Source organism: Vitis vinifera, chromosome 5, assembly GCF_030704535.1.
Source record: "Vitis vinifera cultivar Pinot Noir 40024 chromosome 5, ASM3070453v1".
NCBI lineage: Eukaryota > Viridiplantae > Streptophyta > Magnoliopsida > Vitales > Vitaceae > Vitis > Vitis vinifera.
In genome coordinates this window covers 4,181,502-4,197,326 of record NC_081809.1, presented here as the reverse complement: position 1 = coordinate 4,197,326, position 15,825 = coordinate 4,181,502, and the positions used below count along the sequence as shown (strand labels likewise).

The 15,825-nt window shown below is 31.2% G+C and overlaps 1 protein-coding gene across 6 annotated transcripts; it reads right to left on the bottom strand.

The window, feature by feature from the left end:
• Nucleotides 1-4,344: 4,344 nt before the first annotated feature.
• On the bottom strand, nucleotides 4,345-10,470 carry LOC100263082 (sugar transporter ERD6-like 7). 6 transcript variants are annotated; one of them, XM_002278618.5, is made up of 18 exons: nucleotides 10,138-10,470; nucleotides 9,808-9,870; nucleotides 9,462-9,551; nucleotides 9,298-9,357; nucleotides 9,146-9,211; nucleotides 8,959-9,024; nucleotides 8,804-8,879; nucleotides 8,623-8,687; nucleotides 8,443-8,535; nucleotides 8,287-8,367; nucleotides 8,077-8,161; nucleotides 7,929-7,975; nucleotides 7,787-7,849; nucleotides 7,635-7,694; nucleotides 7,502-7,555; nucleotides 7,363-7,422; nucleotides 4,783-4,897; nucleotides 4,345-4,691 (listed from the first exon to the last, which is right to left on the bottom strand). In XM_002278618.5, the coding sequence occupies exons 1-18, from the start codon at nucleotides 10,327-10,329 to the stop codon at nucleotides 4,561-4,563; spliced, it is 1,467 nt and encodes a 488-aa protein (XP_002278654.3). In that variant the 5' UTR covers nucleotides 10,330-10,470; the 3' UTR covers nucleotides 4,345-4,560. The 6 variants fall into 6 exon arrangements, with proteins under 6 accessions (XP_002278654.3, XP_019075601.1, XP_019075604.1 ...); XM_019220056.2 differs by having other exon boundaries at nucleotides 9,808-9,882; nucleotides 10,138-10,464; XM_019220059.2 differs by lacking the exon at nucleotides 8,443-8,535 and having other exon boundaries at nucleotides 9,808-9,882; nucleotides 10,138-10,464.
• Between the last annotated feature and the right edge of the window lie 5,355 nt (nucleotides 10,471-15,825).

Below are 15,825 nucleotides of genomic sequence, written 5' to 3'. Positions count from 1 at the left end.
GAAGTAAGGTATAAGAAGTGTGTTAGTGCGATGTTTTGGGTTCAAAGGGCATCACAGCCTGGCTGGTTGCTTTCTATTTGTCTCTCCTAATCATAATCAAAAAACCCCACTCCTACATACCTTCTTATTTTAATAGCTAATAATAATAATAATTAAAGGTAATCTCAATTATTAGACTGAGAAATTATTGCAGATGATAATATTATTATTAATACTTGGAAAGCAAAGTTGCTTTCTCTATATCTTTATCTGCATATGATATTAGTCGAGGGCTCTGGCATCTAAATGGTACTACTGAAATTGAGACACATGCACTGACTTTCTTGTTTGTTTATTCCCCAAATCTTACCTCAAGATCATGCATGCACAATAATCATTAAAGAAGCTCCTTTATTGGGCAATGTGGCCAACTCTTAAGCCAGTAGAAACTAAATTAATTAAAAAGATGGGAAAATATCATATTTTAAAAAATAATAATTTCACATATTAAAAATTAGGATGAGACCATTCTATTATTTTTATTTGGGTTTGGATGTTCAAGTACACTGACTAGAAAATAGAAAAGGAGAAAACAGTTTTGGATTTTTTCAAAATTGCCTAAAACTGTCATTATTAAAATAAAAAAATATATATTTTTTCTATGGAGAGGAGACTCTCTCTAAAAAAAATCATAAAGAATGTATTTTCTGTTTTTTCTCTGAAAATTGACGAATAAAAAGAATATGATTCTTCTTTCTGAAAAAATAAAAACTTTTTTATTTTTATTTTTCTCTTGAAAATGAAGGTCAATACTCTTGTGTTGTGAAAAAGAATGGTCCTTGCTTTTGTAGTTCTATTCACAAGTTGAGACAAAAAAATTGGTTAATGAAACACTCAATTAGGATTTTTTTGATATTTTAAAAGGTAACCCGAAAGTATCATTTTCTGTCAATAAGATTTAAAGGGTATTTAGAAAAATTGTTATAGGGTATTTTTATCTTTAAAAAATTATATTTTTTATGTTAAAAAAAGAAAGATTATTCATATTAATGAATGGGAATTTAGTGCTTGATTACTAAGTTCATAATAGTACTATAGATTTAAGATTAGAAGTTGATCTTTATTTGATGGGAGAATATTCTTTTAGGGGATGCTTTTTCAACCATTATTTTAAAATTACATTGTTCTTATGCTAGACCATTTAAAATAAGTTGTTTGGGTTTTCAATTATTTTTCCAATAAGAAAATCTGAATACTTTTTTTTTATTTTTTTGGGGACCCCACACAATTCCCAAATGATATTCCACTAAAAAAAGGGGAAGGAAATAAAACAAAAGAGGGAACAAATCTATGAAGCTTTTAAAGAAAGGTGGGGCCAGAGGGACCATTTTGTAAGGAGTAAATTGCAAGGAAGCAATAATGCTCTCTTGTCTCCCATCTACTTTTCAGAGTGAGAAAAAAAAGGGGTAGTGGAAACATCCTTATTAAAATAAATAAATAAAAAATTAAAAAAAAAAAAGAAGAAGCTAAAGTTTATGTTTGAGAATCATGTAGCTTTATATGGGTAACAAAATTTTACATGATTCCTCCGTCCATATAAAATTAACATGTTTTTTTTGTTGATTTGGATTGGGATGAGTTAAATTTGTGTCGACTTACGTAACATGGATTTGATGCGAATTAACCCACTTAATAATTTTGCTATTGATTTAATTATATTTTTAAAATATTTAACGTACATTTGACTTATTTTAAATTAATTTTTTTAAATAAATAAATCAATTAAATTATAAATATGTTTATTGAAACATTAATCATATAGACATATATAAGATCTAATCAATTTGATTATTATATGAGTTACACGATGTATTATCTGTTTAATTATTAGATAATTTTAAGTGTATGTTTTTAATATGATTATTATTTATATTAAATTTGAGTTAAACTATATAATAAAATACCTAACTTTTGACTTGACTAGAAGACGATCCACCAAGACAAATTACCATTTCTGCACATTTACGAGCGAGTGGTTTGAACCATGTAATGACTGGCGATCACTTCTTGAGTGGCTTCCGAGGGGTGACTGAGTCTTCTTAGCGCGTGGGTATACCGTGTACGCGAAATAATAAAGAAAGTAGAGTTGGTAGATAAATGTTGCAGTCAGCACTGGCTGGCTGGCTGGCCGGCCATGGGGTTTTGCTCTGCCAACTTGTCGCTTACTGGATTCCTTTTGACTGTCCAGGGACGGGGCACTTTCTTAATTGGGTGGGAAGACCTATGGGTTAGTTGGTTAGCATTTTGGAAAGGACCTTTATGTTCAGAGAGAGAAGGTTCAAAATGCTCACTAGGTGTTTGTTATTTTACTTAATAGAAAAAATCAAAATATTTAATTTTTTTTATTTAATTAAAAGTAATCTATTTACATTATTTAATATAACTAAAGTGAATTTGATATTAATATGTTAATTTAGTTATATTGAATGATGTTAACAAATTACTTTTAACTGAATAGAAAAAATAAAGTATTTCGGTTTTTTCTATTAAACCAAAAAACAAACACCATCTAAGTATTGGAAAATGTTTGATTACCAATTTGGTATCTACTTAATTTGCAATTTTTCTGGTTAAAAATGTAAAGCTAAACTATAAAAAAAATAGTACCAACAATAAGACAAAAATTGGAAAAGATTATTTTTTTATTTAAATCTAAATAAAACTTAATTTAACTTAACTCTATGTTTTATGATGTTTTGTAAAACAGATGTTTGTTTGAAAATTCAAAATATTTTTTACCAGTTTTCTATGTCTTTAAATATGTTTTAAAAATAATTTTTATATGTAGTATTTTATTTCTAATCATTCTCTATATTTATATAATTATTTTTTAAAAGAATAGTTGATAAACAATTGAAAACAATTAAAAGATATTATTAAAACACCATATTTTCTATCTTTAAGAATAAAAAACAATTTTTTGATTTTTGATCGGGAAATGTAGTATCCCGTCTTTTTGTTTTGGTGAACAAAAACTTGTTTTGTTAACTGTTACTAAATGGGCCTCTAAGAAATTTGTTTTTGCCTTGGAAGATGAAAACAAATAGGCCTGGCCTTTACGGCGGAAGGCAAGAGTGGGGAGCTAGCAAATTAAACAGGCCTAAGCCTTGGCCATATGAAGTTTACCCTCTTCTTCAAGTCCATTTCACCAAGTCTACTTTTCCTTTTTGGTCACGCAGAAATGGTTTTTCCTAAATATGATTTCTACATGGGCATGCAAATTATTTTATTTTATTTTTATCTATAAAAATTAAAGAATTGGACCTGGGGCCAGAATTAGGCTCAGAGTTAATTCTCAAGTCTCAACCCGGTTGCAGCCTGACATAAAGGCCCGCTTGAGTCTATCTAGGGTGGCCCAAACCCCAACCAAGAGAGTCCAAGACCAGCCCGTCTAGGTTTTTATGCTATTAAACAATAGTGAAAAATTGTTGCCTGGTACCATTGGAAGGGGGCGAATGAGTGTATTTTTAAATATTATAATTTAGGAGTTGAATTATTGAATTATTAACCCAAATAAATTATAAGATGATATTAGTGATAAACAATATTATCAAAATCAAACAAATAAGCAATAGACACAAGAAAGTTTTTACGTGGAAAACCCCCATATTAATTGTGGAGATAAAAAATCACAGGATCTAAGACCTCTAATCTAAAATCTATTATTTGAGATTAAGTCACACATAATTACATAACTGTTGACCCCTTAAACTTAGTCTCTAGAACCTATAATTTGATCCATGTTTGTAATGCAATAATCCCCAATTGTTCTAGTGAAATTTCTTCAACTTTATTGGAGAGATGCTGGTATTTTTTACAACCCAAGATTCAATATTTGAATCCTCCATGTGAGATTGAGAATGGTAGGACAAGTTAGGCTAAACCTCTTTGTAAGTTTTCAACCCTAAAAGGGTTAAAGAAGAGTTTATATAGACACCCTAAGAAATTGGTATTCTGAATTTTCTAAATACAATATTCGTGAATTTCCAAAAAAATTCTACCATATTTTGATAGATTTGGATGAGTGTTTGAGTGCACTCACTAATAGGGTGCTTTGGACACTTGAACGTTGCATGAGTGCTTGGGCATTGCTTTCACCGTTCGAGCATCTTGTTTTTCCAAAACATTAATTTATGTATTTTAAATAATAAAAAAGATACCAATCCACTTTTAACTCTTTAATCACCTAACTTATCACCAACCATACATTTTTCACTTATCCGAAACTTTTCGATTGAATCAACGGTAGCCTTGGATCTTCACTGGAGAGTAATTCACTATCTAAAAAGTTTCCTGGAAAATAAATTGGAACAAAATTGTCCATATATAATATACTTGACCAATTGTCCTAACAAATAGTATACTTAGAAATGTTTTGTTCACTCCCTGTTTTCAATTTTTAAGATAAAACAGGTACGGTATATTAATATCATGTGTCTACTTTGAAGTTGAGCCCTTTACACACCAGAGCTTTGAAACAGTTTTAAAGAACAACAATTGAAGTTTATATCTATGGAGGCTTTAGGAGTGGGAGTTGGAGAAGAGCATGTGAGCTTGTATTTCTTCCAGGGTCCGTCTTCTAGTTTCTGGTACTAGCTTTGCCACAAACAAAATTGCTGCAGCAGAGACAGCAGAATACAGGAAGAAGGTACCTGAAACATTCCTCTCATTCCATCACTTAATATCAACATATTACCATTGGTGGCAAACTGTCAATCTAAATGTTAGTATGCATGTTATTACCCGAGCTACTCCAGCTTATGAGATAGTTGAAAGTGTAGGAAACAGCCCAAGAACCAAACCAGTTTGCCCATATGGCTAAGCTTCCAGCTGCACCCTTTACGTTTAGGGGGAATATCTGCAATTGAAGCAATTGTCATGGGAATTGTTGGTATAAGATTAAATACTTATACAAAAAATATATGTTTGGGCTGCTGGAACTTATAATTTTATTGATGAAGAATGCTGAATTTATACATGAACTTGTAACTTAAATGACATTAGAATAGCAGAAAATCAAGCTACTAGATGATGAACAACTACTTCCTATAAAATAGAAACCAAATCTTGACCAAATAAAAATAAGAAAATATCTAGATGTTGCAGATTTTGTGCAAGACTCCAGCTGCAATATTCAAAATTCAAATTCTAGCAAATACTAAGTCAAAATTCAACACTCCTCCTTGACTTCGTAGATGCAAACTCCAAGTCTTGCACGTAGACACTCAAACCAAACTTCGAAAGGGGTCTGCTTCTTTAACACTTTTGTTGGCAATATGTTCAGAAAATATACTGCTCCATTTTGTTGTGGATTATATGGTGCAGTGAGCTGGTGAACATTGTTTGCATTCAATTTCAAGGATGGCATCTTTTGAGATCCACCTACATCAGTATGCACCAGTTGCAGTTTTTGGGTTGCTCTCCAGGATATTTTCTTTGGAAAGGGAAGTTTAGTTTGCTTCCCATATTGACAAGTAGCACATATAGGAAGATCTTTTTCTAAGTCAGGAAGTCCTTCAACTATTTGATTTTTCTTCATGTAGAGCACATCATCATGATGAAAGTGCTCGACCCTTCTGTCCCAAAACATTGTTGTGCTATCTTGTTGTAAAATAGCAGTATGCTCATCTTCCAGTAAATTCAAGGCAAAACTCTTGCCCTTCATTTTTATGTTGAACACCTCTTTGCCTTCAGCATCTTTGATAATGCAATTCCTATCTTCAAAATAAACTTTAAATTCTTTCTCAACGAGCTGTCCAACACTGAGTAAGTTTTGGTCAATGTCAGGCACAAACAAAACATCATAAATGAGTTTCAAACCTGTTTGGCTTTCGATAGCAACCGTTCCTTTGCCCTTCACTGGAATATACTCACCATTTCCAATTCTGACTTTGGAAATAGTTGTTCTATCAAGTTCTCTAAAGAGATCTTGATTATTTGTCATGTGGTTTGTACAACCACTATCCACAAGCCAGCTTTTAGAGGTGCTTTTATTAGCAAAACACGTTGCTGCAAACAATTGCTCCTCCTGACAATAGTCAACTACTGCATTAGTTTCTTCCTGCTGTTGATTTTTGCAAATCCTCTCCACATGTCCTTGTTTACCACACTTGTTGCATTTCACATCTGGTCTCCACCAACATTTTTGTGGAGAATGATTTGTCTTCTTGCAATGAGGACAAGGTGGAAAAACTCCATTTTTCTGGTTGTTGCCACACGACTTGTTGTTGTTCACCTTTCCATTTTTATGGCATGCATTTTTCTGCATTCTTGCTTGAAATGCTCCTTCTGCAGTATCTCCTTGTCTCATGAGTCTTCTTTGTTCCACAGCCTCCAAGGAATGTAATAATTCTGTCAAGCTAATAGTTGACAGATCTTTTGAATTCTCCAAAGAGGAAATTGTAGCTTCATATTTCTCAGGAAGTGTAACCAATATCTTTTGAACAATCTTCTCATTGGAAAATTCTTTTCCAAGCAGCCTAACTTTGTCTGCTATTGAAAGAAGTTGTGCAGCATAGTCTTTAACAGCATCAGACTCCCTCATTTTCTTCATTTCAAATTCTCGAATCAAGTTCATCACCTGCATGTTCTTGATTCTTTCATCTCCTTTGTATTCCTCCTTGAGATACTCCCAAATTTCTGCAGCTGAATCAATTTTCATGATTTTGATGAAAATTGATGGTGAAACTGCAGCAAACAAGCAAGCTTTCGCTTTAGCCTTTCTTGTCCTTCTTTCTTTATGCAACTTCATTTGAGCCACAGTTGGATTGGCTCCTAGGGGAGGAACTTCATAATTTTCTTCCACTGCTTCCCAAACATCAAGTGCTTGTAGATGAACTGTCATTCTAACAGCCCAAGTTTCATAATTGTCTCCATCAAGAACTGATGGTGCAACTGTGAGACTTGACTCTTCCATTGCTAAATGATTTTAGAAGGTGTTTGGGTTCACTCACCTCACTGGCCCCTCAAGATAACTATGGCTCTGATACCACTTTGTTGGTATAAGATTAAATACTTATACAAAAAATATATGTTTGGGCTGCTGGAACTTATAATTTTATTGATGAAGAATGCTGAATTTATACATGAACTTGTAACTTAAATGACATTAGAATAGCAGAAAATCAAGCTACTAGATGATGAACAACTACTTCCTATAAAATAGAAACCAAATCTTGACCAAATAAAAATAAGAAAATATCTAGATGTTGCAGATTTTGTGCAAGACTCCAGCTGCAATATTCAAAATTCAAATTCTAGCAAATACTAAGTCAAAATTCAACAGGAATGCTTTAAAACGTGTCCACATGAGTAGTCCATTACCTCGGACATAATAACCCAGGAAGCAGATCCTATCCCTGATGCCAAAGACCATAAGTAGATCTGATTTCAGGAATCAAGTTAGATCCTAAAAAATAATTGAAATAATTGTGTTCTTGGTTTAATTTCAAAATCTCCTTACCAGTACACCAGCTAGGACCATCATGGGGATCAACTTTAGTACTAGCTCATGATCCTGCGGCATTAATGGGGATTATGGGGATAGTAGAAGAACTGGTTCAACTTTTTGGGGGTATAGGTGGAGGGTTGGTTACCTTCAAATAGAATGCAAGTCCAATCAGAAAGGTGCCCAAGAATGTCCCCACTGAAGATACCTGAATCACAACAAAACAGTTTCCTTGTTTCTGAAACTTCCAAGTTGTTCTTCCCAAGCTCCAAGTTTATGGATTATGACTAGGCCACTCACCAATAGAAGAGGTCTTCTTCCACATCTATCCATTAGTGCCACAGCTATGGTAGTCACTGGAATCTGTGTCATGGTTTCAACCGCAATGAGTCTATACAAAATGATCTTCAAAATGCAACCACTGTGAAAAATTGTTGAATACCTGACACAAACCAATGACTATTGTCCCAAATTTTCCTGAAGAAAATCCTGAAACCACAAGTTTAGGGAGAAGATTAGACTTGTAACCGAAATTCATGGAAAATCTTTGGTACATGGTAATGGTCAGTAAGCTGCTTTTCTTTGAGTACCTGCTAATTCAAGAGTCGCACTTGCATAAGAGCCGATGGCACTCATTCCCCCAAATTGTTTGAACAACATCAATCCGACTCCTATCTGAACTTCAAACCAAAGTCATGTGCAGGGATGGCGACAAGAAAAGGTTAATCAAGAAAAGAAATAAGCATTATGCTCCATAGCTTCAAGTAAAGTCCTGAGTAATGAAAAGGAAAAATGCTCACTATGACCGAGTGCAGGTATCTTTTTTGGAACAAATCCAGGATCCTAATTTGAGGCATCTGTTGAAGCTTTTCTGTATATTCCTGGAAACCAAGAACATCAGTCATCTTCCTCATCCCAAAAGCTATTTACATTTTCAAAAAATTAAAATTAACAACTTGGATTTCAGAAGCCTCGAAGGAAATATCAGCGTCCTTTCCGCGCAGCCTCTGCAATGAAGCTTCGAATTCTCTCTGTTGTCCAACCATCACCTGAAACACATAGTTTTCTCACATATCCTAACTCTTCTTCCCTGTTGAATACTAGTGAAGAGATTTGTTCCTATTTCTATATCTTACCAGCCATCTTGGAGACTCAGGGACAAAAAACATTCCTAAGATCAGCATAAGGGAGGGAATCAGGCCTTCATACAAAGATCATCCATCAATCAGTCCTTGCCATTTTCGTACTCAATCACTATATGTTGTATTACATAACAGACTTGGTATTATGCAAACGAATGAAAAATGATAGATGTACCAACTAAAGCGAGCATTCTCCATGTTAGAACCGTCCCTAGCAGGTAAGTGATGGATCCCCCAACTTGAATCATGAGCTGTGGAAAAACCGAAAAAGGTAAGCAGAAAGTATGCATCATTAACAATCTTGTCGCTCATTATTTGCAGCTCACCTACCTCATTCAATGATGTGAATCCTCCACGAAGATCCTTGGGTGCTATTTCAGCAATGAACACTGGTACCTTCTCCCTCATTATAGATATATTTTTTTGTCAAAGTTTATCATAAGATGTGGAATTCATACCATTTTAATGGAAATCCATGAACAGGGTTTTTTGTGTGTGTGGAGAAAGAAATGCATACCACATAAGAAAATATTCCAATTCCATATCCTGTGCACATTCTTCCAAGGTCGAGCAACAGAACACCCTTAAGAGATAAAAATGACTTCATTCATATAAGCAGCTGATATTTAGACACTGAAGATCCTAGAAGTGTATACAATTGATACAGACCTCAGTAAAACCAATGGCAAGCCACCCTACAATGCAGAAAGCAGCAGCCACTCTCATTGTCTGCTTCCATTCCATAGAAAAACAATGTTGGTCAGTTTTGAAGATGTGGCTATATGTACTACTTGACCTGTGAATGTCATGTGAATTTCCCATTTGTAGCTTACCCCTTTCCTTCCAATGAGATCGGAGATATGCCCGCTTGTAAGCCCCCCAATCATTGCCCCAATTGCCAATACGGAAGCAAATACTGAGTACTGCACAGACACAGAGGATATCAAATTTTGGCTATGGAAATTGAATTTCTTGAGGGAGTTTTCAACTGATTATTCTGCAGTCCATATGGAGTACTGCAACTGCTTTAGGTTCTTTACTGTAGTCTCTTTGAAGCTCTACTGCCTAAAATTTAACACATATTTTTTTTTTTAATTGATGAAGAATGATAATTGTTGGAGATCAACAGAGGCATGAAAGCTAAAATTTGGTTGAGAAAAAAAAAAAAACTGGCCCAACCTCTGCTAGTGAAAGATTGAGATCCTTCCTGATAGCTGTCTGAGTAGGGGATGTGTAGTGCACCTGCAAGTTCAACTACCTACATCAAACATCAGAATCCAACCACACTGAATAAAAGTCAGTTAATTTCCAGGTGATCTACAGAGAAAATCAGTGGAAGTCCTGCCTAAACCCCTCCAGCAATATTACTAATTGGATATTCCAGAGGGTTTCATGGTACCCATTTTCCTCCATTTTCAGAGTCAAACTCATAGACTTTCTGGGTTCTTTTTTTTTTTTCTTTTGTCTGGAGAAGATGACTGGTTTTTAGAAGCTCTACTCAGTACTTACACAGCATCCAAACTGAAAAGAGCCCCAGACTGCAATAGCTGTGCTGAGCCATTCAACTCCCGGAGACCCTTTCTGGCTGGGGTTTTCTGGCTTGAGATCATCATCCTCTTCAGAGATGATGCTCCCCTTCTCATCTTGCCGGATGAGTGGCTCTGTCATATCTTGTTGCCGGGTGCTTTCATGGTACTCCATCTGTTCTTGTAAATGATTTAGTCAAGTGGAAATCATTATGGACAACACTGAAAGCTGGCCTTTCCAATGGCTCATTCTCCCTGTTCTTGTAAATCTCACTGTAATACACTGTATACACTTCAGTGGAATGGATTCTGTTGTGATTAAAAGGAGGAAAAAGATGATGAAGCATTACTCAAGTTTATGGTGAGGTGGGTCATGCTAATTCATGGATGGCCACCAACCCAAAATTATACAACATGTTTACGTTAGGGTCATGCTAGTAATTCATGGATGGCCACCAACTCAAAATTATTCAACATGTATACGTTTTACAATATATATATATATATATATATATATATGGTTGCCTAAAAAGCAAGTTTTGCAACAGAGCTAATGAGACCATGCCTCGGATAATGGTTCATCCCCCAGGAGGTCTTATCTTGCAAAGGAAACCAGGATCTCTTGGTTAGGAGGGCATTTAGAAAGTGCTTCCAAATCTGGTCAACGATGGATAGTTGAAACCTATTTTCAAGTTCAAGGGATTATAAGCTTGGTTTCGATCCTTAATCTGATTGATGATTTCTTTTTTATATTTATATAAAAAATATATATCTTTCAATAATATAATCAAGCCTTTGTCATAGAATTCTTTTCAAAATTTGGAATTTTTAGCTTTTTGTTTATTTAAAAAATTAGATTATTATTTTTAAATGTATAAATGTTTGTCTAATCGATGAAATTTCATTTAATTTTAGTGATTTTATGTATAAAAATGGTTGGAGTTAAAAAAAATTATTATTGTTAAATGTAATTCTTTTGTACAAAAGAAGTGCATAATTTTTTTTATTCAAATAAATTTTTTTTTTGAAAAGATATTTTTTGTATTGGCATAACATGGAAGGCATCATAATGAAATCTTTTACTTATCTTGTGATTAAGGGATTGAAGTACAAAATGGGTGAATTTTTTTAGTTCAAATCCTCTTAAAAATATCAAATAAATGCATAAAATTCATAAATTGTGAATTTCGATCGAGGAATCATAAAGAAAAAGCCCAAAACCCTAGTTATGAGAGGGTTGTTTTTGTCTATTGTCAATTAATTTTTCATAAGTCCATGGTCCACAAAACTTATTCTCACCCAATGACTACAATAAGAAACAACATTGAATTATAGAGGAGGGTAACACCAAACTCCAAGCAACATGAAAATTCATAGTGGCTCCACGGGTTTCAAACCCATGAGTAAATTATTAAGGTATAAAGATTAGGAAAATATTAAGGTATGACTATCCATTGTGCGATAAATCTCAATCGTTGGATACTACAATATAAATGAATAAGATCAAAATACAAAGGATATGTATAATCGATCGGATGAGGTCAAAGTCCAATAAAATTAAATTACGTAACAAAATAATGAAATAGTCATGACATGCATCACGCATCATGACATAGGTTGTAGTACGCATCATGATATGTGTCACATGTCGTTGCATAGATTATGACAAGGATAGTGGCCAATCGTGACATGCGTCATGACTCAGGGTATAAACATATTAGATCTCAGTTATATATATACATGATACTATCCAATTCTAATGGTAACACCTTTTCAATTGATATAAAAAATTAGTTAAATTATGTTTTCCATTTTTTTTAAATGATAATATTTTATTACTAAAAATTTATGTTTTCAACCTATACAAATATGTTTGTTCACATTGAAATAATTTTTATTATTGTTAAATGTTATTCTTTTGCACAAGAGATGTGAAAACTACTTTTTTTATTTATTATTATTCAAATAAATTTATTTAAAATATATTTTTGTATTGACATAACATGTAAAGATTAACAAAAGTTTAGGAATAGCTTTCCCAAATAATTTTTAATATTTTCGTTTTTTTTCATCAAACCATTATCTTAATCTAACATGAATTCTTTTTAATATATCAATTAGACCATTTTTAATAATTAAATAATTTTCTTCTAATAAATGTTTGCTCTAATCATTTGAAAATATGGCCATAGATTATTAAGAATTATAACCCATGAAAATTTTGTCATTATGAAGATTTATGACAATAATGTATAATGAAACTTATGCAATTCAAATTCGTAAAATTGAAAAAAAAAATGATTAAAAATAAATACAAATTTATAAAGAAAATAAATTTTATTTTTTATTAGGATTAAATAGGCTTTATTCCTTCCATATTTGGCTTGTTTTACATTTTGCTTCCTCACATTTAAAAGTCAACACTTTGGCTCTAAAGTCAATGAATAAGTTGTTAAGTGAAGAAACAAAATTGAAATGCAACAAAAAAATATCTATTAACTAAGTTTAAAGTTATGTAACAACATGCATAAATCACAAATAGTCATACAAATATCTATTTTAAATTAAAAATTAAAATTGGTAAAAACTATATTTTGAAGATATTTAGAAAATTCTACTTGAAAGTTGTTAACTCAAAGTTAGTTCTATCCATGTTTAAACTGGTTTTCAAAATAAAGCATGAAAAAAAGCAATACAATTTTATAATTTTATGAAGAGTTTGTGATTAGGAGCAAAATGTTGGTTTTAATAAGTTCAGAGTTTTGAACTTATAAAAACATAACAAAGAAAATTTAGAAATTGTTTTAAAAAATTGAATCATTTTTTCCCTTCATTTAAAAATATTAAATAAATGCAAAAAAAATTGATAAATCGAGAATTTTGATTTAGAAATAAAAATTAATAATAAAATTCAAACCTAAATATGATTTGGACGTTTTGAGAAAGCTTAAATTATAGGTGGTGATGATGAATTTGAAATTTTTTAAAAATGAAGCAAACTTTGGTTTTTAACTTATTTAAATAAAGCTTATAAAGGCATCCTCTCTCTTTCCTTCTTTATTTTATATTTCTTGGGTTATCATGAAAGGGTTGCGTGAGTCCACGCTCCATTGTATCCATGGAGCATTCTACAATCACGATGATGACACCTGCTATACCCTTTTTCGAGTTTTCGATCAAAATACTCTTTTTACGAAAAGAAATTAAATTTAATTATTTTATTAAATTTATATTTAAAATCATCGTATGACTCCTATATTATTAAAAAGATATATTTTTTTAAATTTAAATTAAAGTTGCAATTGTGAATTGAAATTTTATTTTTTAACTGAAAACCTCAATTATAAATTGAGATTTTGTTTTTGCAGGAGGATGATGAGACGCTCACACGGGATGAGAAATAAATCATATTGAATATAAACTTTAAAAAAAGCTTAAAGTGTTTATTTATTTATTTATCAAATAGGTCATTTTCACTCAAAATTTCCTTTTTCATTGAAATTCTTAATTTGAAATGGTATGTGGTTTTATTTTTATAGGAAGATGATGTAATAGTCACGTGATGAAAAAGAAATCACATAAAAAGTGCGTTTGATAATAATTTTAAAAAGTATTTATAATATTTGAAAAATAAATTTTTTTTAAGTATTAGAATGATATAAACACTTCTTAAAATCATTACCAAATACACTTTAAATATAAATTTTAAAATGAGCCCAAAATATATATATATATTTGGCGAAATCGGCCATTTTCACCCAAAATTCCTCTTTTTGACTGGGTTCTTGGCTTCAAATCGTCAAACACTCTCTCATGTGATGAGAAACAAACCACCTTGAATATAAGTTGTAAAATGAACCTAAAATATATATTGTTTTTTTGGTCAAATGGGCCATTTTCACTCAAAATTCCCCTTGAGTTCTTGGCTTGAAATCGTCATCCTCTTTAGAGGTGATGTTTCCCTTCTTATCTTGCTGGATCAGTGGCTCTGTAGTGTATCGTGTTGCAGGGTGCTTTCGCGGTACTTCATCTGTTCTTGTCAAATGGAATTATGGACTGCCCATTTCCTTGGCTCATTCTCCCTGTCCTTGTAACTTCCCCCTCCAATACATTTTGTAATGATTAAGGTTTTCTTTCTTTCATTATCCCATATGAAAGATTAAAAACTGATTTGTTTTACTGTAAAACTATATATAAAAAATTATGGAGGAAAATTAATTTACACACTTTTCATTATTGAGTATTTTAATCCCTACATTTTCATAGTAGGATCGGAAATATCGTATCTTACGTATCCATGCATCCATATATCGAGTCTTTGGGTTTCTGAAATAGTGTAAAAATAAGTGTTTCGACCAACCATTGCTACTTCTAACCTGTTCTGAAATAGTTCTTGTTTTATTATTATTATTATTATATTTTATTTTAAATATTAAGTATTAATAGGGTGAGATATGTATTTAGATTATGTTTTAATTATTTTAAAAATTATTTTTAGTATTTAATAAAATGTCAAATATTTTGATTTTTTTTTCATTCATTCAATATTTAGAAAAAATAAATAATAAATAAGAAAAAATATTAAAAGTAAACAATATAAAGTTTGAAGGTAAACTATTCAACATTAAGTTAAAAAAAAAAAAACAAATATCACCTTAGAATGCATTTGAAATTATTTATATTTAATATATTTTTAACTGAATTGCTTTCTTTAAAGTGCTTTTGCCAAGGTCATCCACCATAATTAATTTTTCTACTTTTCGTAATTGCTTTCTAAACGTTACCAAACATCTTATTTTTTAAAAAAAAATATTTTTCATCTTAGAAGTATTATTTAAAAGCACTGCTAAATGGAAGAGTACAAATCTATTTTTGGTTAAAATATTTTTTTTATAAATGTTTTCTTTCTTTTTTTAAGAATCACCTATTTCAAGAAATAGTATATGTGAATTTTCAAAATTTAAAAAGTGTTTTATAAATTTTTAAATATATTATTTTTCTTCAAAAATTATTTATATATTATAAGGTTATATTTGGTTCATGGAAAATTTTATGGGAAACACAAGGAAGAACAAAAGGAGAAAAAGCGGAAGGAAAGAAAATAAAAAATAGATTTAAACTTAATAAATTATTTTTATACATCTTTTCAAACTCATTTTACTTATATATATATATATATATATATATATATATATATATATATATATATATATATTTACAAATTTTAATTATATTTGAATTTCTTTTGTTTTTTCCATGGTTAAACCAAATATGATAAAACTATTTTTTTTTTTCTTAGTACTTTATGGGAACCAAATATGGCCTAAGTGTTGTATAAAAATGTTTTCAAACCAACTATAAATTGTATAAATTATATACATGATATGATGTGATTGATGCACTTTTACTAAGTATCAAGTCAATATTGTAACTTACCTTATGACAATATGTTTGGTTCTTGGAAAATTTAAGGGAAAATGTGAAGGAAACAAGATAGAGATAAAAAAAAAATAGAAGAAAATAAAAAGTGAAGAAAAATTAAAAAAAAAAAAGAGTTTAAACTTAATAAATTATTTTCTTCAAACTCATTTTTATCTTAAAAGTATTTTTCACTTTTTCTTTCCTTCTAATTTTCCTTTTTGTTTTGTTTTCTTTCTATTTTCTCTCAAAT

Coding starts and splice junctions, on each gene's coding strand:
- LOC100263082 (XM_019220056.2), bottom strand. CDS start 10,329: ATGGAGTACCATGAAAGCACCCGGCAACAAGATATGACAGAGCCACTC. Junction 9,025..9,145: donor TTGGAATATTTTCTTATGTG/GTATGCATTTCT, acceptor ATGAGGGAGAAG/GTACCAGTGTTCATTGCTGA. Junction 7,695..7,786: donor GAAGAAGACCTCTTCTATTG/GTGAGTGGCCTA, acceptor GTTGTGATTCAG/GTATCTTCAGTGGGGACATT.